This window comes from Notolepis coatsorum, assembly GCF_963971535.1.
Source record: "Notolepis coatsorum genome assembly, chromosome: 14".
Classification (NCBI taxonomy): Eukaryota; Metazoa; Chordata; class Actinopteri; order Aulopiformes; family Paralepididae; genus Notolepis; species Notolepis coatsorum.
This window is the reverse complement of record NC_140178.1, coordinates 71,563,049-71,586,059: the sequence shown is the minus strand read 5'-3', so window position 1 is coordinate 71,586,059 and position 23,011 is coordinate 71,563,049. Positions and strand designations below refer to the sequence as shown.

At 41.5% G+C, this 23,011-nt stretch overlaps 1 protein-coding gene across 1 annotated transcript in view; it reads left to right on the top strand.

The window, feature by feature from the left end:
* Nucleotides 1–23,011, top strand: part of grid2ipa (glutamate receptor, ionotropic, delta 2 (Grid2) interacting protein, a) — a gene marked incomplete at both ends in the record, with an annotated part of 95,302 nt that overhangs the window by 60,379 nt on the left and 11,912 nt on the right. The window contains 9 exon segments of the mRNA XM_084328704.1: nucleotides 1,545–1,835; nucleotides 8,317–8,471; nucleotides 9,495–9,644; nucleotides 12,252–12,358; nucleotides 12,483–12,630; nucleotides 13,661–13,995; nucleotides 14,351–15,727; nucleotides 15,953–16,846; nucleotides 17,048–17,135. Of these exon segments, the coding sequence (XP_084184830.1) occupies nucleotides 1,545–1,835; nucleotides 8,317–8,471; nucleotides 9,495–9,644; nucleotides 12,252–12,358; nucleotides 12,483–12,630; nucleotides 13,661–13,995; nucleotides 14,351–15,727; nucleotides 15,953–16,846; nucleotides 17,048–17,135 (3,545 nt within the window).

Below are 23,011 nucleotides of genomic sequence, written 5' to 3'. Positions count from 1 at the left end.
GCTGCTGTCCGTCCCAAACCGTGGAACGTCAATTTAGGTAATTTTCACGTTACTTGAATTACAATTTTACACAGGTCTCTATGATAACACAAGATTAAATAAGATAAGAGGGACTTTATTGTCCCAGAGGGGTATTTATTTACATCACAGCACAGCACCGCAATGAATAGGTTAAATATAAAAGTAATACAATACAAAAATAATTTAACTATAAACATAAACCACATGGCCAGGTATACGGATCTCAACAGGTATCAAATGTAACAGTATGCCGTGAGCAGGTTTCCTGTCCTTAAGGACCATTATGAAACCCATTTGAAAGACAACTTGTAAAAAACATACTTTGTCGTCCTCCTGAATAATAGGGTTGTTTTTATTCGTTTCTTTGTTGAGATTTTTCTTTTTAGCTTTTCACTCGACAGCAAATGAAAGAGAAAACTATACTTTCTCGTTCACGTTCAGTTGACAACAGGGCTCTGAAGATAGCAGCTAGAAGATGAGAGGAGGCAGGGAGGTGAAGCCAACAGGAGGAATGTGAATAAAATAATAATAATAATAATGTTTATGTTCTAGTGTTCATAAGCTTTCCTGTCTGTAGGGTCCAGGGAGCACAAATGTGTCTATTTTTCCAGTATTTCTGCATCCATTAAGCGAGGTGATGACATCTTCACTCAGTTGGAATTTAATTGTGTTGTTTGTTCCCCCTGACAAAACAACATGACTAGTTTTGCTACAGCCAGCTATTGTGACTGTATATAAATTCATATATATTCATATATATATATATATATATATATATATATATATATATATATATATATATATATATATATATATATATATATATATATATATATATATATATATATAGAACTGAATTACAACAAAGCGGTCGGGTTGGAAGATGGTAAATAGAGGGTTGCTGTCAAGTTGCCTGCCAGTCGGCGACTACATTATTGAACACCGAGCCAATCAGATGCAGACACATTGGCACAGTAATTATCCAATCAGTAACAGCCAATTTATCCTGGGTGAACACGCCCACACTGACGGTTCACACACTGTGCATTCAGACATAACATACCGAAAAGAAAATAATGAGTACCAGAATACAAACAATTATATACAAAATCACTTTAAACACATATGACCAAGGGTAGTAACGGTACTACACAGTAGCTGTCCATGCATCTCTAAATCTGTGTAAAATCAACCACCACCTGCTAACAGGTCTGACCTTTTCGCTCAGTGTGTTAGTGCGGCCGCCTGTGGATCCTATGGTCCCAGGTTCAAATCCAATCGGTGACATTGGTGACATGTGTGTCTTACTGCTCTGTGAATCTGTATCCAGGTTTACATACAATGGGGGTGGGATCTCAGTGCCTTAACCCCCGGGAAAGTGGGCGCCTGGACAAAAGAACGTACTTCTTGGGGGGAGGACGACTGTAAACTACCAGGTTCAAATCCACTCGGGTACAACAGCATTAGGTAAACTATGAAAGATTGCTCTGTTCAGGTGCATGTGTGTGTGTGTGTATATCCAGGACCTGCTCCCATGAGAAGGTGGTGTCCATGCTCCAGGGCAGTGGGGCCATGCCCACCCTGGTCGTGGAGGACGGACCTCCCACCTTTGCGGAGCAGGAGCTGTCAGCGGGGCCGGTGCCCACCGAGCATTCCCGCTCCCCGGTGCTCAGCTCCCTGCAGTGGGTGGCCGAGATCCTGCCCCCCAGCATACGGGTACAGGGACGCACTTTTGGACAGCAGCTGGAGCACCTGCTGACCATCCAGGAGAGGTACACCGTCTGCAAGGCCCTGGAGAACTTCTTCCAGCACAGGTGAGAGGGAGGGGATAGGATGGAGAGAGAAGAAGAGGAAAATTACTGTCTTATTGTAATTGTACACAAGAAATTAGTATTTTCGCATATCTTTTCTATGGAGCAGTTTGGGGTTCGGTGCCTTGCTCAAGAGCACTTACTGGCTCACTGATAACAAACTATCATTACATCTGGGTAAAACAGAGTCCATTCTCTTCGGATCAAATAAAAAACTCAGCAAGACCGACGGCTTCTCAGTTACAGTGGGTGACAATATTGTCACAAGGAAAGATGAAATTACATACCTAGGTTCCATCCTAGAGGCAAATCTTTCCTGTGACAAAATGGCATCCAAGGTAATAAAAAAAGTCAACCAACGAACTAGATTATTGTACCGGATCTCCTCTCTGGTAAACAAGAATACCCTGAAGACTCTGGCAGGAGCACTCATTCAAGGGTACTACGACTATGCTTGCACCTCATGGTACCAAAGCACCTCAAAGGCGCTAAAAACAAGATTACAAACATCACAAAACAAACTGGTCAGACCTCTACTTGACCTTACCCCTATAACCCACCTCACCCCTGCCCACTTTGACAACCTAGGATGGCTTAGAGTAGACGGCAGAGTACAGCAACTTGCAATGGGCCTGGTCTACAAGATACACTATACGACTAAGGTACCCATGTACATGTCAAAATACTTCCCAAAGGTCAGTGAATACCACGACCACAACACCAGAGGAAGCTCAACAAATCATGTTAAACCCAGATTCGGCTCAAACAAGGGACTAAACACGTTTCGCAATTATGCCACATCAATGTGGAACACCCTACCCAAAGCTGTAGAGGAATGTGAATCCCTACCCACATTCAAAACCGCTCTCAAAGAGCACCTACGGGAGGCTGCAATTCTAAACTGGCCACCGTAAATGTCCAAACCCCCCCACCCCCACCCCCTCCTAATAGACAGTCTCCTCCCCACCGCATGTATATATTCTCTCCCCACCGTATGTATATTTCTCTCCCCCCCCCTCCCACCCACCCACCCCCTCCTAATGTACAGTCTCCTCCCCACCGTATGTATATATTCTCTCCCCAGTCCCACCATATGTATATTTCTCTCCCACCCACCCACCCCCTCCTAATGTACAGTCCCCTCCCCATCATATGTATATACTCTGTCAGGATCTATGGGTAACAGTACTGTATATTTGCATATCGTATATGTCACAAATGTAACAGTACTAAATACCTGTATGTCATGTATGTCCCTATGCCATAAATGTCAACAAAAAAATAAAAAATAAAATCTAACCCTAACTAACCTTACTGTCATGCACTTGTCCTAATAAACTAACCTACATTATAACACGCAACACTTTGATGAACATTGTTACTCAGCTGATAGAGTTGTACCCTTCCTGATGACTTGTCGTACAGAACTTGTAAGTCGCTTTGGATAAAAGCGTCAGCTAAATTACTAAATGTAAATGTAAATGTATGTCATAAATGTCACTATGAATTGAAAATGGGGGACCCTGATGTAAACAAGACAAACGTCTTTCTCTGGTCTGCATCCCCTTAACAATTGTGTGTATTGAGCCGTACTGTATTGTACCCATTCTGCAATCTGTTAAATAAAGTTTTCATTCATTCATTAATTCACTGTAGGCAGAGATGGTGGGCATATCAGCCACCCTTCAGTCGACAGCTCACAGCTGGAATACACTATCCTTTTAGTACTGGTCTAGGGATGCAACGATCTGACCTTTTAAGTCTCAATACCCCATACCCATACCCATACCCATACCCAAATAAATCAAATAAATGCAACACTCCCAGACATACTCCAGACATGCATCACTTCAATGTTAAAAAGTACCTATAAAAATGCCACTTCAAGAAACCAAGACAGTCAAAACAACAGTCAGAATACACTGTTGGAATTTTTAACTCACCTGAGTTTGTTTCATCATCGTAGTTTGATGTTAATTATTCATCAGCTCACTGAAATGCGTTAATAGCGATGTACGGAAATAAAGATGCTGGCGAGGTGAATAAGGGAATTGACATTAGTCACCAACTTTGTGGACTCATGGTTTTTGTTGGCACTATTACATCCAAATTAGTTTTACTCAAATATAGGGCTTACAGCTCTGAATCGGAAACTTTACCCATATCCCAGTAAAATCACCATGGGTACTGTCATAGTGTCCTCATATCCCAGTAAAATCACCATGGGTACTGTCATAGTGTCCCCATATCCCAGTAAAATCACCATGGGTACTGTCTTAGTGTCCTCATATCCCAGTAAAATCACCATGGGTACTGTCATAGTGTCCTCATATCCCAGTAAAATCACCATGGGTACTGTCATGGTGTCCTCATATCCCAGTAAAATCACCATGGGTACTGTCATAGTGTCCTCATATCCCAGTAAAATCACCATGGGTACTGTCATAGTGTCCTCATATCCCAGTAAAATCACCATGGGTACTGTCATAGTGTCCTATAAGTTGTTCCACTATTCACTGTCGCTCCATTATGTATCTTTTGATGACATCATCACTAGACGCTTTTCTCTCTGCTGATCAGTTTAAGGAGAGACTTGTTCATCTTCATACATTTGCAACTGAGCTGTTGCATATTATAAAAAATAATGGTAACACTTTATAATAACACTCAGTTATAAGCCCTTTATAAGGTATTTGTAGATAATGAACTAATCATGAACAAATCATGATTAGAGAGCCGCACGCAGAGCAAGCTGCTGGCCATTATGGACAATACCAACCACCCTCTCCACCACACCCTGGTGGGGCAGAGCAGCAGTCGCAGCGGACGGCTAATCTCCCTGCACTCACGGACTGAGCGGCATAGGAGGTCCTTTGTCCCCACTGCCATCAGACTGTACAACAGCGTAATATAGTGCGGGGGACCTTGACCTCTGACCCACACACCTGTTTTTACACCTGTTTTTATACACGGTTTTTCATACACCTGTTTTTTACACACTTGTTTTATACACCTGCTTTTATCTCATCACGCTCTTATTGATATTGATAGATATGATTTAATTGAATTTTATCATGTGCTTATTTTTTATTCATGATGCAGACATAACGTGAAACAACTGAATGAGAACTGTCAATGTCTGTATACTGTGTGAGCTGCGAGATACCCTGAATTTCCCCAAGGGGATTAATAAACTATCTATCTATCTATCTATCTATCTATCTATCTATCTATCTATCTATCTATCTATCTATATCTATCTATCTATCTATCTATCTATCTATCTATCTATCTATCTATCTATCTATCTATCTATCTATCTATCTATCTATCTATCTATCTATCTATCTATCTATCTATCTATCTATCTATCTATCTATCTATCTATCTATCTATCTATCTATCTATCTATCTATCTATCATTTATATACATTCGTAAATTATTATTAAATCATTTATAACTATATTTGTATAACATTTACAAATTAGTCCTACATTATTTATAACTCATTATCAACATTGTTTGTACTTGATTTGTTCATCATAGAATAATGTTGTTTAATGTGTAGTAACACATTTGTAGATGCTTTGAAAAATGGATATGAAAAAACTACTATACTGTACCTCCATTTATTTGTTCATGTTCAACAAATGATTTGTTAAGTCATTCATAAAACATCTATAAATCATTTGCAGATGCTATTGTGTGCCCTAATCTGAAGTGAAGCCTATTCATCATTAACAAATGTCAAGTAGTTAATTATTTGTTTACCTTTTCATCACCTGTTACAAATGTTGTAGACAGCTTTCGGATACACCCTTCTTTGTGACATCAAACAGTGACAGAATTAGGAGGACTATAGATAAATGCAATTTTATTAACATGTAAAATACATGTGCATGACATATAGTGTAACGTGGGTGGGCACTAGGACCCAGGAGTACCCTGGCCAGGGTGTAGATGGAAGTCTCACGCGAGTGAGACTTGACTTCATGTTTGTTGCTGTCTGTTTGAATGGAAGCACGACATATTAGCAGAGCCAAGTTATTCGTGCTGCCCCACGCTTTTATTAAGGTATGAGCAGGCTAAACACCCTTTTTGTTGGTAAATCTATTCCATAATTTCCGACCTACAACTCTTGTTGTGTAGATGTACTTGATGTGGTGGGTGCTAACGTTACATTTGAAGTATGTGTTTGTTCCTAATGTGTGCTCAGTATATTGCGGTATGTGATGATGACACGACACACACGAGGGTAATAATTATTTGTATTTTCAGGCTGTATAGGCGCAGGGGTGTAAAGTACTTGAGTAATTGTACTTTGTTACAATACTTAAGTACTGTTTTGGGGGATTTGTACTTTACTTGAGTATTATTAGGTTTGTATACTTTGTACTTTTACTCCATTACATTTCAGAGAAAAAAAACATACTTTTTACTCCTAACATTTAAAATGCAGACCTACAAATTACAAATCTCACAGGTCCAACCATTTTAATTAGTATATTTTAATTGTTTATCTGGCCGAACTAACGTTAACGTTATTAATCCGGCGACCGCAGGTAAACAGCCAATCAAATCCCCATCAATGGAAAATGAACCCGCCCATACCCATGCTGATTGGTCCTTGTGCAACACTAGAAAGTGGGGATCTTTGATTAAACACCTGCTATCAGAAGAATAGACAGTCAGATCCGCATTATGCTGTGGTTAATATTGTGATATTATTCAGGGTACTCCAGTATTCTGTCTTTAATATTGTGATATTATTCAGGGTACTCCAGTATTCTGTCTTTAATATTGTGATATTATTCAGGGTACTCCAGTATTCTGCCTTTAATATTGTGATATTATTCAGGATAATCCAGTATGATGTGGTTAATATTGTGATATTATTCAGGATACACCATTCTGTTTTTAATATTGTGATATTATTCATGCTGTGATGTGAATGCTGTCCATGTTAGTTTACCTTCAATGGAGAAGTGTATTAAATCATTTTAATGCAAAAAAAGTGTCCTCTGTTCTTTCATTTCAGCATTGTCTATCGCAGAACACATTCCATTGTGGGCAGAGTGTATGCTTGGTTTCATTCCAGCCTTGCCTAAACACCAGCTGATTATTTCACTAATTGGCTCACCTCTTCAACTAACTCACCTGGTGCAATGTATAGTTAAAATGAAAACTTGGCCCACGATGGAATGAGTTTGAGACCCCTGGTCTATCCCTTTAAAAAAAAAAGTACTTTTACTTTTTAGTACATAAGTACATTTAAAAGTAGGACTTTTTTACTTTTACTCAAGTGTGTTTTTAGCCAGATACTTTGACTTTCACTTGAGGCTGATTTTGAGACAGTACCCATACTTTCACTTAAGTATAATTTCTGGGTACTTTTTACACCCCAATAGGCGCCTATACAGCCTGAAAATACAAATAATTATTACCCTCGTGTCATCATCACATACTGTACCGCAATATACTGAGCACACATTAGGAACAAACACATACTTCAAATGTAACGTTAGCACCCACCACATCAAGTACATCTACACAACAAGAGAGGAAATTATGGAATAGATTTACCAACAAAAAAGGTGTTTAGCCTGCTCATACCTTAATAAAAGCGTGGGGCAGCACGAATAACTTGGCTCTGCTAATATATCGTGCTTCCATTCAAACAGACGGCAACAAACATGAAGTCAAGTCTCACTCGCGTGAGACTTCCGTCTACACCCTGGCCAGGGTACTCCTGGGTCCTAGTGCCCACCCAGTTACACTATATGATGTCATGCACATGTATTTTATATGTTAATAAAATTGCATTTATCTATAGTCCTCCTAATTCTGTCACTGTTTGATGTCACAAGGAAGGGTGTATCCGAAAGCTGTCTACAACATTTGTAACAGGTGATGAAAAAGTAAACAAATAATTAACTATTTGACATTTGTTAATGATGAATAGGCTTCACTTCAGATTAGGGCACACAATAGCATCTGCAAATGATTTATAGATGTTTTATGAATGTCTTAACAAATCATTTGTTGAACATGAACAAATAAATGGAGGTACAGTATAGTCGTTCTTTCATATCCATTTTTCAAAGCATCTACAAATGTGTTACTACACATTAAACAACATTATTTAATGATGAACAAATCAAGTACAAATAATGTTGATAATGATGAGTTATAAATAATGTAGGACTAATTTGTAAATGTTATACAAATATAGTTATAAATGATTTAATAATAATTTACAAATGTATATAAATGATTTGTTCATGATTAGTTCATTATCTACAAATACCTTATAAAGGGCTTATAACTGAGTGTTATTATAAAGTGTTACCAAAATAACATACTGCGAATTATATTTTAGCGTGGATTTTACATTTAGCCACTGAATAGTAAGTATCTAATTGTGGGTCTAAAACTACGACAGGTGACCTCTGTCGGTTTTGTCGTGTGTCTCCATGGTAACAGGAACGTTGACACGCTGATTGTGGATGCATTCCCGGTGTTGGACACTCCAGCCAAGCAGGTGATCTGGCAGTTTGTCTACCAGCTACTGACCTACGAGGAGCAGGAACACTGTCAGAGCAAGATCTCCCGCTTCCTGGGGTACAAGGCTCTTCAAGGTGGGCAGGAGAGAGTTGGCTGACGTGTGTGTGTGTGTGTGTGTGTGTGTGTGTGTGTGTGTGTGTGTGTGTGTGTGTGTGTGTGTGTGTGTGTGTGTGTGTGTGTGTGTGTGTGTGTGTGTGTGTGTGTGTGTGTGTGTGTGTGTGTGTGTGTGTGTGTGTGTGTGTGTGTGTGTGTGTGTGTGTGTGTGTGTGTGTGTGTGTGTGTGTGTGTGTGTGTGTGTGTGTGTGTGTGTGTGTGTGTGTGTGTGTGTGTGTGTGTGTGTATGAATGAATGAATGAATGAATGAATGAATGAATGAATGAATGACTTTATTTGACAATATAAAAATAAACATGTGACAGAAGAGCACAGTCAGGATATACTGCCAAAGGATAATACACAAACAAGCTCAGAGCTTATTTCCATTGTGGTCCTTGTAGGGGGGTGGGGGAGTGTGATGCTTAATACATGCATCATACAAAACGTGACATCACAACACATCACATATACCATTTAACATTTATATACATACAGACTTGTAACATGCAAGGGTGCCTTAAGCTAAGTGTCTAGGTCAAGTATAGTCCCTTTTGAGCCATGTCTTCAGGCTGGACTTGAATCTAACGGCATTGTCTATGATTTTCAGTTCACTGGGCAGACTATTCCAATAGACAGCTGCTGAATACAGAAAAGACTCCTTCCCCATACAGCTCCTGAATCTGACTGGCACAAAGTCAGTTGAGCTGCGCCTAGTTTGGTATGCATGGGTGTCTCTGATTCGGTTGAAGTAGTTGTTAAAGTACACTGGCACCACCCTGTGCACTATTGTGTGAACTGTGTGTGTGTGTGTGTGTGTGTGTATGTGTGTGTGTGTGTGTGTGTGTGTGTGTGTGTGTGTGTGTGTGTGTGTGTGTGTGTGTGTGGCTGCAGGAATAGAGAAGTGCATACAGTATTTTCAGAGTTGGGCATCATTTTGTGTGTGTGTGTGTGTGTGTGTGTGTACAATATGTCTGTATACTTGACTTGTGTGTATATTCCAGTTCCACCCCCACCCCCTCCCCCGGAGCCTGACATGGCCCCTGAGCCGCATCGCCGCAGTAGCTCTATGAGGGTGACGGGCACCACCTACCGGAGCAGTATGAGGGGACGCAGCTCTGATGACCTGGTCATAGGAACACACCTGGGCATGGGTATGTTCATAATCATCACACGATATTCTGTATTTGATCTATTTGAGTCAATAAATCTTTTTTACTTAGCACACTACCCATTTTAGATTTGGGCCTTCATGCCCAAACTCCTAATAGATAATCATTAAGGCTGGGTATCGGCACTGATTACTCGATTAGATTCAGATTCACAAGGTCCCGATTTGGTTTCAATTTGTTATTGATTCAATCACGCTTGATGGTGCTGGTTTCAAGGGGGCATTGTACTCAAAAGATGTAATTTGGTCAATTGAGTTTCCATATTATTTAGATCAGCAGAAACTTATAAACGCATAGCATACTAAAAATAGGACTGCAGGACTGAAAGTGTGCTGGGAATAATGTTGAGCGAAAATCTTCCACTGAAAAAAGGCATAAATTAAAACATCAATCTTGGGATTTTAAAGTGGTAATCTGCAAGATCCTCATCTTTGTTTGTTTTGGTGACATATATTGGTGATACTTTAACATTGCTGTATTGACTTGCTTTCCATCTTCAAAATTCACGCTAACTAATGAGTTAAAACGATCACTTCCTGTGTGCCAGATGATATTCCTGGGAATGTCCTACTGCCATAATGTCCAGAGGGTGAATATAGATGTTGTGTTGTACTGTACAATACGTAGTAGTATGTACAGAATGTAGTTATAAGGCTAATCGACTGGTTGTAGGTTGCTAAAACAGAGCAAGGCAGTGCACAGAGAAGTGCACACCATTGTTTGGGGACATATCTTAGTCAGTAATGTTACTGGTATGTTACACAAATACATTTCAATCAATGCAAAAAGCACTGACACCAGTGTTTATATTTTTTATATATTTAAAGTACCATTTGTGAGCATTTGCTGGCAATGCTAGTAGTGGAAGTCGATGGGGTTTGTTAGCATGTCTGAAAAAACACCTGTAGCACATTCCAAACTACTTCCTAACCATTTGACAACTTAAACTATATAGAAGGAATACAACTTATTTTTTTATTTTTATTTTTTAGAGACATGCTAATGGACCCCATTGACTTCCACTAGCATTGCTAACAAATGCTTAGGATTTTCAAAAAGTTAAATACTGGAGCTAGCACTTTTTGGATGGATTGAAACGACTCCCTGTTTGTGACAAATCAGCTAGGCTTACTAGACAAAGTAAACTGTTCCACATCTATTGGTGATAAGCGATCATTGCTGCTGCATTTTTGCCATCTGTTGACTGGCTCCCCAGAATACATGCTACCTATTGAGTTAGTCTTCTATAATCATTCCAAACAAACTGATGTTGCTGCTGTTGACATGAAATATATCATGTGTGTGCCAGATGATTTTCCTGGGAATGTCCTACCAGACACCAGTGTTTAGAACAGGAATATTCTACCAGACACCAGTGTTTAGAACAGGAATATCCTACCAGACACCAGTGTTTAGAACAGGAATATCCTACCAGACACCAGTGTTTAGAACAGGAATATCCTACCAGACACCAGTGTTTAGAACAGGAATATCCTACCAGACACCAGTGTTTAGAACAGGAATGTCCTACCAGACACCAGTGTTTAGAACAGGAATATCCTACCAGACACCAGTGTTTAAAAGAGCCATGAAAAGCAAATGTAAAAACATTCATGAACTGGGTATAGAATCAGTAGGGATAGAATCATTACTGTGTTATATCAATTGACAATAGAGAGTGCAAAATAGATATGTATATATGTGAAAATGTTATTACGTTTATAATCCATATTGGATCGATAAAGATTTTTTTGATATTTTACCTGGCCCCTAATAATCATCACCATTATCATCATCAGTAGTAGCAGAATCTATAAGCATAATTTCTTAACCTGTCCCAAATTAGATTTTACAGTATCACTTAAAGAGGCCATTTTATGCTTTTTATATTTTGTCATATAGAAATCACTGGAGCAGGAATCACTGTTCCTGGACTGCTTGAAATCCCTTGTTTGTAGTCCAGCCTTTCTTGCAAGAAATGCCTAGTTTTTAGTCCAGCTTTTTCATCCATTATATATCTACATCACTATGTAACACAATAGTTTACTTTTGGCATATACAGTATGTCTATTGATTATTGTCTATTTATTATTGTTCACTCTTGCAATAAAAAAAGCTCTGGTCTGACTCCTGGTTCACCTATCTTCCTTTGTCAAGATAGTGGCTCGCTCGTAAACTCTTTTATTTCTCTTTTACCAAACTGTTTACCAAAATATATTTCTGACAACATTTTAGGTGAGAAAAAGATATACAATAGCTGGATCTGATCTGCAATATCAAGTTTTACAGTTTGATCAGACGTTTTGAGAACCAGGAAATACACAGAGGAAAAGCACCTCTGGGCTTTTTAAATGTTAAACAGAAGCTTGTTAACTTGCAACTTATTTTATAGAAACAATGAAGTAGTGGTTAACCTCATCTCATGCTGTGTTTGCTTGTAGCTTTCTCAGGTGGAAAGCACAGTAAAACAGGATAGATGTCATACTGTGTTTGCTCGTAAGTGACTCAGGTGGAAAGCACAGTCAAACAGGATAAATGAGTCAAGTAATACTTAAGAAATGTATACCATCTATGTGTGTTGTGTCCTAGGGATCCGTGCAGACCCAATGGTGGAGATGGGGATGAGGCTTGCTCCCGGAGAGAGACAGTCAGGGGATGGCACCTCCCTCCCTGAGACGCCCAACAACCTCACCAATGTACCAACCAAGGACTATCATTATATAAATATATTTGTGATATTTTATGACACTCATACCCGGTCTCTGTTGTGAATTTGTTATAATAAATCATATCAAATCTGGGTTTTTTTTTCTCTATCAGCTGTCAGCAGTGTATGCTGAGCTGGAGAATATGTACTCATCCAAGAGGTCCAAATCCCTGAAGAGTCGCGCCCCTCCTGACCCAGAGAACATGCTGGATATGGAGTCTCTTTCCCGCACGGCCTCCCCCGCCCTCCACACCACCACCGGTAGCTGATGCCATCTGTTTATGGAACTACTAACACAGCACTGAGTGACTGAAAAACTTTAGTCCTGTTCTTTATTTATTCTTAAAAGAACACACCAACATTTTTGGGAAATTAGCTTATCGAGAGAGAGATGAGAAGATAGATACCAGTTTCCTCTCTGTGCGTTCAGTAGAAAGCTATCTGGCTGCACGTTAGCCTAGCTTAGCACAATGAATGGAAGCGGACATGGCCGGTTAGCCTAGGCATTGTCCACCTAACGCCTCTCCCGAAGGCTAACCGGCCATGTCCGCTTCCATTCATTGTGCTAAGCTAGGCTAACATGCAGTCTACTGAACACACAGAGAGGAAACTGGTATCTATCTTCTTGTCGCTCTCTGGAGAAGACGGTAAGCTAATTTACCAAAATGTTGGCGTGTTCCTTTAAGCCTACTCTACTTCAGTAACCTGACCACACTAGATAGTCTGCTACACAGAACTATCTGGGAAGTCATCCGTTGAATCCTTGGAATAGGGTCGGGCACATAAAAAGAAAATACATGGTAGCCGCCAGTAGTTCTTCAAAGGACGCTGATTGGTCCGAACCACTGTGGTTCAGGCACAAGCGCATAACTTGAGGCTTGACTAGATGGATTCTCACGTGATCTTGTGAAGCCAGCTGCCATGCAAGGTTGTTCTCAGACATTGTATGCTCCATGTTAGAATGTATTTTCCAACTAAGAACCTATTTGATCTGATGATATGGCAGTGTCATAAGAACATTAATTTAAAAGCCTTCACAATAATTATTGTGCAGGAAAGATGCATTTCGAGGCAGCGGGGTCGCAAATTACAATATAGAAACAACCCCCATTTAAAATGTTCCTACATTCTGACCATTATACAATAGCAATACAATAACATACCAACAATCAATGAAGAGGCACTTCCCACAATTGATCTTTGAACCTAGTATATTATCTATTATCGACTTACTCCTCTTAGAGAGACAAAAACAAATGATCTTCCACGATGATCTTCCCCCCCCCCCCAGGTAGCCGCAAGGGCCCTCCGCCACCTATGTCTTGGCCGGAGCCCCTCCCGAGCCCCCCTACTTCTATCCAGTTCTACCCCCCGATACTGGCCAGCCAGACCAGCGCTGAATCCAACCCCTATGTCAGCCTGGACAGCCCTCCTCCCTCGCCCCCGGAGCCCCCAGACTACCCTCCCAGTCCCCCGACGCACCACAACCCCCAACGCCGCTACACCTTCTCCCGCCCGCCGCACTCCGACGACACGGATCGCTTCCTGGACGCACTGAGTGAGCAGCTGGGCCAGAGAGTGGCCATTGTTGACGACTTCCTGACACCCGAGAATGATTACGAGGAGGTAGGCTTATAATTAATATTATGAATGAGAATATAATGTAATATATGATATTAATATAATAATATAATATTGCCTTTGTGTGATTTGTTATTTGCCAATATTTCTAGTCATTAAATCTTTTGGTTTTGTATTGTTGGTAAATGATATGACTACATCGTTTTTATTAGTCCTCAATACTAGTCCCATGCATTATTATGTGTGTACAATATCTGAAGCAACAACTTTAGCTGTGCTTATCAGTAATCATTAATAGATATTTACTGTGTCTACAAATGATGCTGTTTGCATATAAGGCAATAGAGCAGCTGAGTTTTAAGACAGAGCCTTAATGAAGTGTGATTGGTGGTAATGCCAGGATGTTGTCCAGATGAGCTTCCCAGACGACGTTGAAGAGGATGAGGATGATGATGATGATGAGATGCGGGTGGACGAGGTGGACGATGAAGAAGACGGGGGTTTTGTGGCTCCAGAGCTGAGCAGCCCCAGTGACGACCAGAGCAGCAGTGGTGAAGAGAATGCCTCTTCCCTCACCTACTCCTCCTCTTCCGATCACATCCCCCCACCCCCTGTGACGCCACCACCACCCCCACCCGTCCAGTTCAATGATCTGCCCCCTCCCCCCCCACCCCCTCCCCAACAGCAGCCACAGCATAGCTATACCCCCGAGCCCTCCCCTAGAAGTCTAAACATACGCCGAAAATCAGGCCCCCCACCTCCCCCTCCTCCCCGGAGCAATGCGCCACTGAAACGCCATTCGCTTCATAAAGTGATGCACACCAGAGAGCAGGTCAAAGCTACCATACAAGAGCTAAAAGCCTACCAAGAAAAACAAACTTATCAAGAAAGACAAGCCTACGAGGAGAAACAAGCCTACAAGGAGAGACAGGCATATGAAGAGCAGAAATCTCATGAAGAGCAACAACTGTTCCACGAGCAGCAGGCCTACCAGGAGCAACAAGAATTCCAGGAGAGGCAGGCCTATCAGGAGAGACAAGCCTACAAAGAGAGACAGGCATATGAAGAACAGAAAGCTTATGAAGAACAGAAAGCCTATGAAGAGCAAAAAGCCTATGAAGAGCAACGAATGTACCAAGAACAACAGGCCTACCAGGAACGACAAGCCTATCAAGAGCAACAAATGCAGCAGATCTACCAGACTCACCAGTCACTTCCTGCCCAGCCCTCACAACCAGCCACCCACTCACCACACTCCCTCCAACAGCTCCATCAATCCTTGCCCCCACTCCCCTCTCCAGACTCTGTCCATCCTCATGTTAACCACTCCCTTTACAAAATGCAGCAGGCACAACAGCAACAGGCTCACCAGAGCCATCACCGCCGCCGTCAGTCTCGCTCTGCCCCGTCTCCTCACAACCCCTCACCCCAACAGTTCGGCCACCCCAGCCACCCCGGCCAACAGGGTCAGTATTCTGAAGGCATCTACCAAAGCCATCAGAGCCTAAAACCCCAGCCTCAACATGCATCCACAGAGATGCTCCATCAGATGCAGCAAGCCCAGGCTCACCACTCCTCCGCAGAAATGCTCCATCAGATGCAGCAAGCCCAGGCTCACCACTCCTCTGCAGAAATGCTCCATCAGATGCAGCAAGCCCAGGCTCACCACTCCTCTGCAGAGATGCTCCATCAGATGCAGCAAACTGAAGCCCATCATTCCTCTACTGAGATGCTCCATCAGATGCAACAAGCTCAGGCCCATCATTCCTCTACTGAGATGCTCCATCAGATGCAACAAGCTCAGGCCCATCATTCCTCTACTGAGATGCTCCATCAGATGCAACAAGCTCAGGCACATCATTCCTCTACTGAGATGCTCCATCAGATGCAACAAGCTCATGCACATCATTCCTCTACTGAGATGCTCCATCAGATGCAGACCCATCACTCCTCAACTGAGCTTCTTCACCAAGCCAACCACATGCGTCAAGTTCAAGCCGAGCTTCTCCATAAAGTCCAGCAGATGCACCAGGTTCAGCCGCACCACTCCTCGACGGAGCTTCTTCATCAAGCCCACCACCAAATGCACAAAGCCCAAGCTCACCATTCTTCAACAGAGCTGCTCCACCACCAAGCCCAACAGATGCATCAAGCTAAGCCCCACCACTCCTCCGCCGAACTCCTACATCAAACCCACCAAGAGCCGGCCTCCCTCCCAACTCACCATAACCGCGAGTCCCACCAGAGTCGGAAGAGTCTCAAGGGCTTGCATCAGGCCCAGGTGACGGCCCAAGGGAGACACCAAGAACTGCAAGTTCATCAAGCCCACCACCACCCCCAGCCAACCAAACCATCTCCCCAGAGACCACACTCCATCCAGCACACCCACCATCACTCCACCTCCCCTCAAATCCACCACATCCACCACATGACCCCTGAGCCCCTTCCGCAGGACTACCAACACCAGATCCAGCTCATCCACCCTCCCCAGCAGTCCCACAGCCCCCAACCCCTCCTCTCTACCTTCCAGCCCCTGCAGCCCCACCAGCCCACCATTTCCACCTTTCAGCCCCACCAGCCCCAACCTCAGCATGTCCATCCCTCCAGCCAGGTCACACGCCCACAGTCCCAGCCCTCCCACCACCTCCTTCAGTCCCAATCGCAACCCCCACCCCATAAGCAACCTCACAGCCATGGTCAGCCCCAGTCCCTCCCCCACTCTCTATCTGACCCCACAGAGCACCAGGGGCCCCCTCCGCCTCCACCACTACCCCCACCCTGCTCTCCGCCTCCCCTGCCCAGGCCTTCAATGCCCAGGATGGACTCCAACCACATGAGTGTCAAGAGGCTTCGCTGGGAGCAGGTGGAGAACTCTGAGGGAACCATCTGGGGACAGGTGCGCCGGGTGTGGGATGGGACAGGGAGAGCATAGGCTCCTAAATATTTACCTTAGGCCTACCTTTAACACATGAGTAGAATTTGTATAGATTTTTCAATAGAGAACTGGAAGCTGAAAAATTTTACCTTGAAGCAATTATGTTAATTTCCGGCTTTAATTTCAGTATGTATGACGACAGTCCTTGTGTTGCTTATGCAGTTGGGAGCAAATTCAGATTACGACAAACTGAATGACATGGTTAAGTATCTGGACTTGGAGCTGCACTTTGGGACACAGAAAGCCCCCGGTGAGTACAACGGTGCAGATGTGTGTAACTCTGAATATAAGTACTGCAGCAAATGGTAAATCAATGTGTACCATGGAGCCTCCACCATGGACTAATAAGTGAGTCAGACCTTTTCTATGATCCAGCATGAATATGTCTTGTGCGTGTGGTGCACATCACTGGCTTTGAATGCTTTGATCGTTGGTCCCTTCGACAGAGTGACAGCTACAACACAGCCATGGGCGTTTCACTGACCCGTTTAAGTTTGCTGCTGGTGACAAGGATGTTTCTTCCCCCTCAATACACTGCCATCTGGAAATGGATGATGTAATGGTGATTGGAGCTATATTTGATTTTCTTTCTTCTCTCTTTCTCCACTCTGTCTCTATTTCGTTTGTTAGTTTCTCCTTTTTATCTCCACCAGGCGGAACGTGGAGTTTGTCTCTCTGTGTGTGTGTGTGTGTGTGTGTGTGTGTGTGTGTGTGTGTGTGTGTGTGTGTGTGTGTGTGTGTGTGTGTGTGTGTGTGTGTGTGTGTGTGTGTGTGTGTGTGTGTGTGTGTGTGTGTGTGTGTGTGTGTGTGTGTGTGTGTGTGTGTGTGTGTGTGCACACACATATCTCGCCAACTAAAAGGCGGAGGTGGATGACAATTGTTGCAGCAGGCCAGGGACGTGACTCCTGGAATGTTTTTCACAGGGTCAACGACAAGTATTTTATTGGAATTAATTTCCATTATTGTCCATTCAAACAGATATTTATTCAGTATAAAAATATACCTTTTGAACACAAGAGGGCGATATTACACAGGTTCACTGCTCAGGGCCTCAGGAAATCAGCTCTTTGGCCCATGTTTACAACATGAAAATGCTATAGTGAACCTATTGTGCTATACCTATCCATTAAAGACATTTATGCCTGAATGAATTCCCATCTTTGTCTATTGAATTAAGCCCCACCCCCTTGTGCTTGGAATCTGTTTTTATGCTTTCTAACATCCTCCCTATGCTCCCCATCACCCTTCCTATGCTTCCTATCCCCCTTCCTATGCTTCCTAACATCCTCCCTATGTTTCCTGACACCTTTCTATGCTTTTTATCCCCCTTACTATGCTTCCTAACTTCCTCCCTATGTTTCCTGACACCTTTCTATGCTTCCTAACATCCTCCCTATGCTTCCTAACATGCTTCCTATCACCCTTCCTGTGCTTCCTAACATCCTTCCTATGCTTTCTAACATGCTTCCTATGTTTCCTAACATCCTTCCTATGCTTTCTAACATGCTTCCTATGTTTCCTAACATCCTTCCTATGCTTTCTAACATGCGGACTATGTTTCCTAACATCCTTATGCTTTCTAACATGCTTCCTGTTTCCTATCACCCTTCCTATGCTTCCCAACATTCTTCATATGCTTCCTAACATGCTACCTATATCACCCTTCCTGTGTTTCCTAACATCCCTTCCTATGCTTCCTAACATCCTTCCTATGTTTCCTAACATGCTTCCTATGTTTCTTATCACCCTTTCTATGCTTCCTAACATTCGTCCTATGCTTCCTAACATGCTTCATATGCTTCCAGGACTTGCTGTCTATGCTTCCTATCACATTTACATTACATTTAGTCATGTAGCTGACACTTTTATCCAAAGCGACTTACAAATTGTGAACAACAAGTCAGCAGGAGGGGTACACCTCTGGGGGGTAAGTGGCATTGTTTGTCAAATAGTGTCGAACTTGAGTGCATAGCAGTATAGACATATTAGCATGATATGCAGCAGTATAAGGATAGCAACGTATTAGGGCTGACCCCTATTAGTCGATTAGTCGAGTAATCGGTCGAAAGGAGCCGTAGTCGACTGCCAACCTCTTAGTCGAATACAATTTTTTTTTTAAACTTTTATACATTTTTTTTTTAATTATTTTATCATTCTTTCCAAAAGAAAATAGGCCTAGAAGCGTGGCTAACGCTAATGGCACGCATACCAGAGGCTAACTGCCTACGAAAACAGGCACAGAGGCAGTGAAAGAGGATTTCACCTATCTAATGAACACACTAGACTAGACAAATATCAAGATGTATCCATCAGTGGACCAATTGCATGTTTTTGCAGAGGACAAGAAGCCTTCAGTCGACTCCTTCAGACATTAAGCACCCCCCACAGCCCAAATGGAATGATAAAAAAATAAAATATATATATATATTTTTTAGTCGACTAATAGTATACTAACGGCACATTTTGGCCAATCATAGTCGACTATCCAAATCCTTAGTCGGGGACAGCCCTACAACGTATACATAGTGGTAAGGTACATAGTAAGGTACATGGTACTGTAGTAAAATAAGTATTATTTTTCTTGAAGATGTGTGTCTTTAGTCAACAGTGGACAATTGGGCAGGTTTCAGCTGTCCTGACTGTGGTGGGAAGTTCATTCCACCATTGTGTAGCGAGGACAGAGAATAGCCTGCTTCACTTTGATGACCCCCCAATCCCTCATCACCCTTCCTATGCTTCCTAACATCCTTCCTATGCTTCATAACATTCTTCATAATATGCTTCATATCACCCTTGCTACTGTATGTTTCCTATTACCATCTAGCATTAGCATGCAAATAGTAATAACTACAATTGGAAAGTGATCAGTCATTCTGTTGATCAGTGTGTTTGTCTGTGTGTTTGTTAGCATTAGCAATGCTAATAACTATATGGAGAGAGGTCGGTGTTTTTGTGTGTCTGTCTGTGTCCCCGGAGTGCCGCCTGGTGGAGATTTGTGCTCTACTGAGCTCATCTTTCTGATTCTAGTAACTGTCCTACAGTATCTCTCACTGCCATTCGATTCTTCCATTCCTATCCTGGAATGTACTTCTCCACTTCCTGTATTGACCCTATATACCTACAGCATTTTTAAGCGGATATTCAAAAGTGTCTCAAATAATGTCCTAGAGATTATAAATATGCAGATATCCCAGATGCATCCAAAACTGTTGTCATAAAACCCCTATTAAAGAAACCAAACTAGACATTAATGTACTGACCAACTATAGGTCGATATCCAACCTTCCATTCATTAGCAAGTTACTTGAAAAAACTGTCTCAGTTCAAATAAACTCCTTTCTTAAAGAAAACAACATCATGGAGAAATTGCAATCAGGCTTCAGAACACACCATATAGCACTGAAACTGCTCTTACTAAAAGAATTAGCGACCTCAGAACTCGGGTGCAAATAAAGTCTCAATTCTTGTCCCATTAGACCTTAGACACGATTGGCCATGATATCCTAATAAATCGTCTCGAAAAGTAAGTTGGTCTTTCTGAATATGTATTTGATTTGATTTGATCTTTATTTATCGCAAACATTTCAACCATAAAACAAACACAAAAATGTGCAATAAAAAAAAAAAAATAATAATAATTTAAATAAAATTAAATTAAAATAAAATACCATAATCAGCATAGCTCAAGACAATGGTTTTGTTCGAGAAGGGACAGAATGAAGCAAATCTTATATGGTCCTGCCCCTTCCTTACAATATCATTAATATGTAATAAGTTACCTATCGATATCAAAAAAGAATATACCTATCCACTACAGCAAAAGATAAATAAATAATTACAAAAATACTAGTTCACGTTATTTTTCAAGCTCCTCTAACTTATACTTGTCCAAGAATTCCTGTTTATATCGGCATTTAAACATTTCAATAGTATTACTTGTTTTTATTGCTACACAAGGCCATTCCAAATGGATACCCCACAAACTGAGATGCACTTGCTTTTGAGAGTTGTACGGACAATAGGTTGTTTTAAATTCAATTTCCCTCTTAGATTATAACCCCCATCTCAATTTGGTTAAACTGGTTCAGAACATATCAAAGGGAGAAAATATTATGTCAGGCTTGGAGATCATGCTTCTGAGAAACATGACACCTACTTTGTAGTTCCACAAGGGAAGGTCTACTATTATTCTCACTATACATGCTGCCACTTAGAGACATCATTAGAAAAGACAATGGTCCTCATTCTCGAACGGACATACGTGAAATGTACCAAGGAATTATAAGGAATCCCTTCTAAACTTGATTTACGTACTTATTCTGCATTCTCAAACGGCTTCGTATTGTAAAGTCGTTGTAAGATTTCTGTAGGATTTACAAACTCGAAAGGCAGTTGTAAGTCGGACAGACCAGTGTGGGCCCATGTTTTCAACAGCCTTCTTTGGGACAAGTTCTTGGGGATTGCCATCACTTCGATACGACAGACATCCGTGGAATTAAATAATTATAATGATAATAAATACGACACTATTTGTATAATTAACTATTACGTTTTACATTTATAGTCATGACTCAACGAACCATGTCCGAGAAACAGCTTGGTTATGATGCATAAGGCAGATGCACTCAGCGCACGCACGCATGCATGCACGCACGCACGCACACACACACACACACACACACACACACACACACACACACACACACACACACACACACACACACACACACACACACACACACACACACACACACACACACACACACACACACACACACACACACACACACACACATTGTATACGTGTGCATAATGAATCATTACAGTAGGCTTATATTATTCTAATGACTTGTTTTATTATATATTATTATTATAAGGAAGTCATACTGTAGAATGTTCAGTGTGTGCGCTGAGTGCATATTTTTTTTTATTTTTGGACATGGTTCGTTGAGTCATGACTATAAATGTAAAACATAATTGTTAATGATACAAATATTGTTGTATTATTGTTATAATGATTTAATTCCAACAATGTCTGTAGAATCTAAGTAACCACAATCACCATAATTTATCCAAAATGAAGCCTTTAACCAGTTTAATCACCTGTGCATTGTTTGTTACTATTGCACTCTTATTTCTGTTGTACTTGTGCTGTATGATGACAATACATTTGAATCTAATCATTTAATTTAATTTTGGGAGATTATTTATAAAATTGCTACGGAGTGCGCGCATGCGTGTACATGTGTGTGTATGTATGTACAGTATCCTCACATCAGCTGCTGTAATAAGCTATAGATTTATATGGAATTCGTTAATCTATTCTCTATTCCATATATCTGCACAATTGGTTGTAGTTATTCATTTAGTTTGCAGTGTGTGTATGTAATGCTCACGATGCTTCTCGAGTCATGACTATAAATTGTTAATGATACAAATATTGTCGTATTTATTATCATTATAATTATTTAATTCTGATTATGTCTGTAGAATCGACTTGAATGCAATCATCAACTATTTATCCCAAATTCAGCCTTTTACAAGTTTCATCACCTGCATTGTATGTTACTATTGCACTTTACTGTTACATTTGCACTCTGGTTGAATATTGTATTGTACTTGTGCGCGTGTATATTCCGCGTTCGGTTTGCGCGATCTGATTGGCCACTGACGTTTTTTTCAGTGCCAATCGCGTTACTCCTAACAATCGCACCAGCAGGCTGTTAGCCTACCCTAACCCTAACCTTAACCAACTAACCCTAACCCTAACCTTAACCAACTAACCCTAACCCTAACCTTAACCCTAACCTTAACCAACTAACCCTAACCCTAACCCTAACCTTAACCCTAACCTTAACCAACTTTGAAAGAGAGCCACTTCGAAAGAGTCGCCAAACTTAACCAGTTTGTTAGGAGTAACGTTATTGGCGCTGAGAAAAACATCAGTGGCCAATCAGATCGCACAAACCGAACGCGGAAGTGCAACTCCGTTAGGGAAAATATACACGCGTATGGGAACGTGCTTCCAGAATAAGAATGAGTGACGTTTTTCATTCATGGGAACCCAGCTGTGTTGATTCTGGCCACCTACGAAGACCGTTTCACGCGTTTAGGAATCCGGAGGAG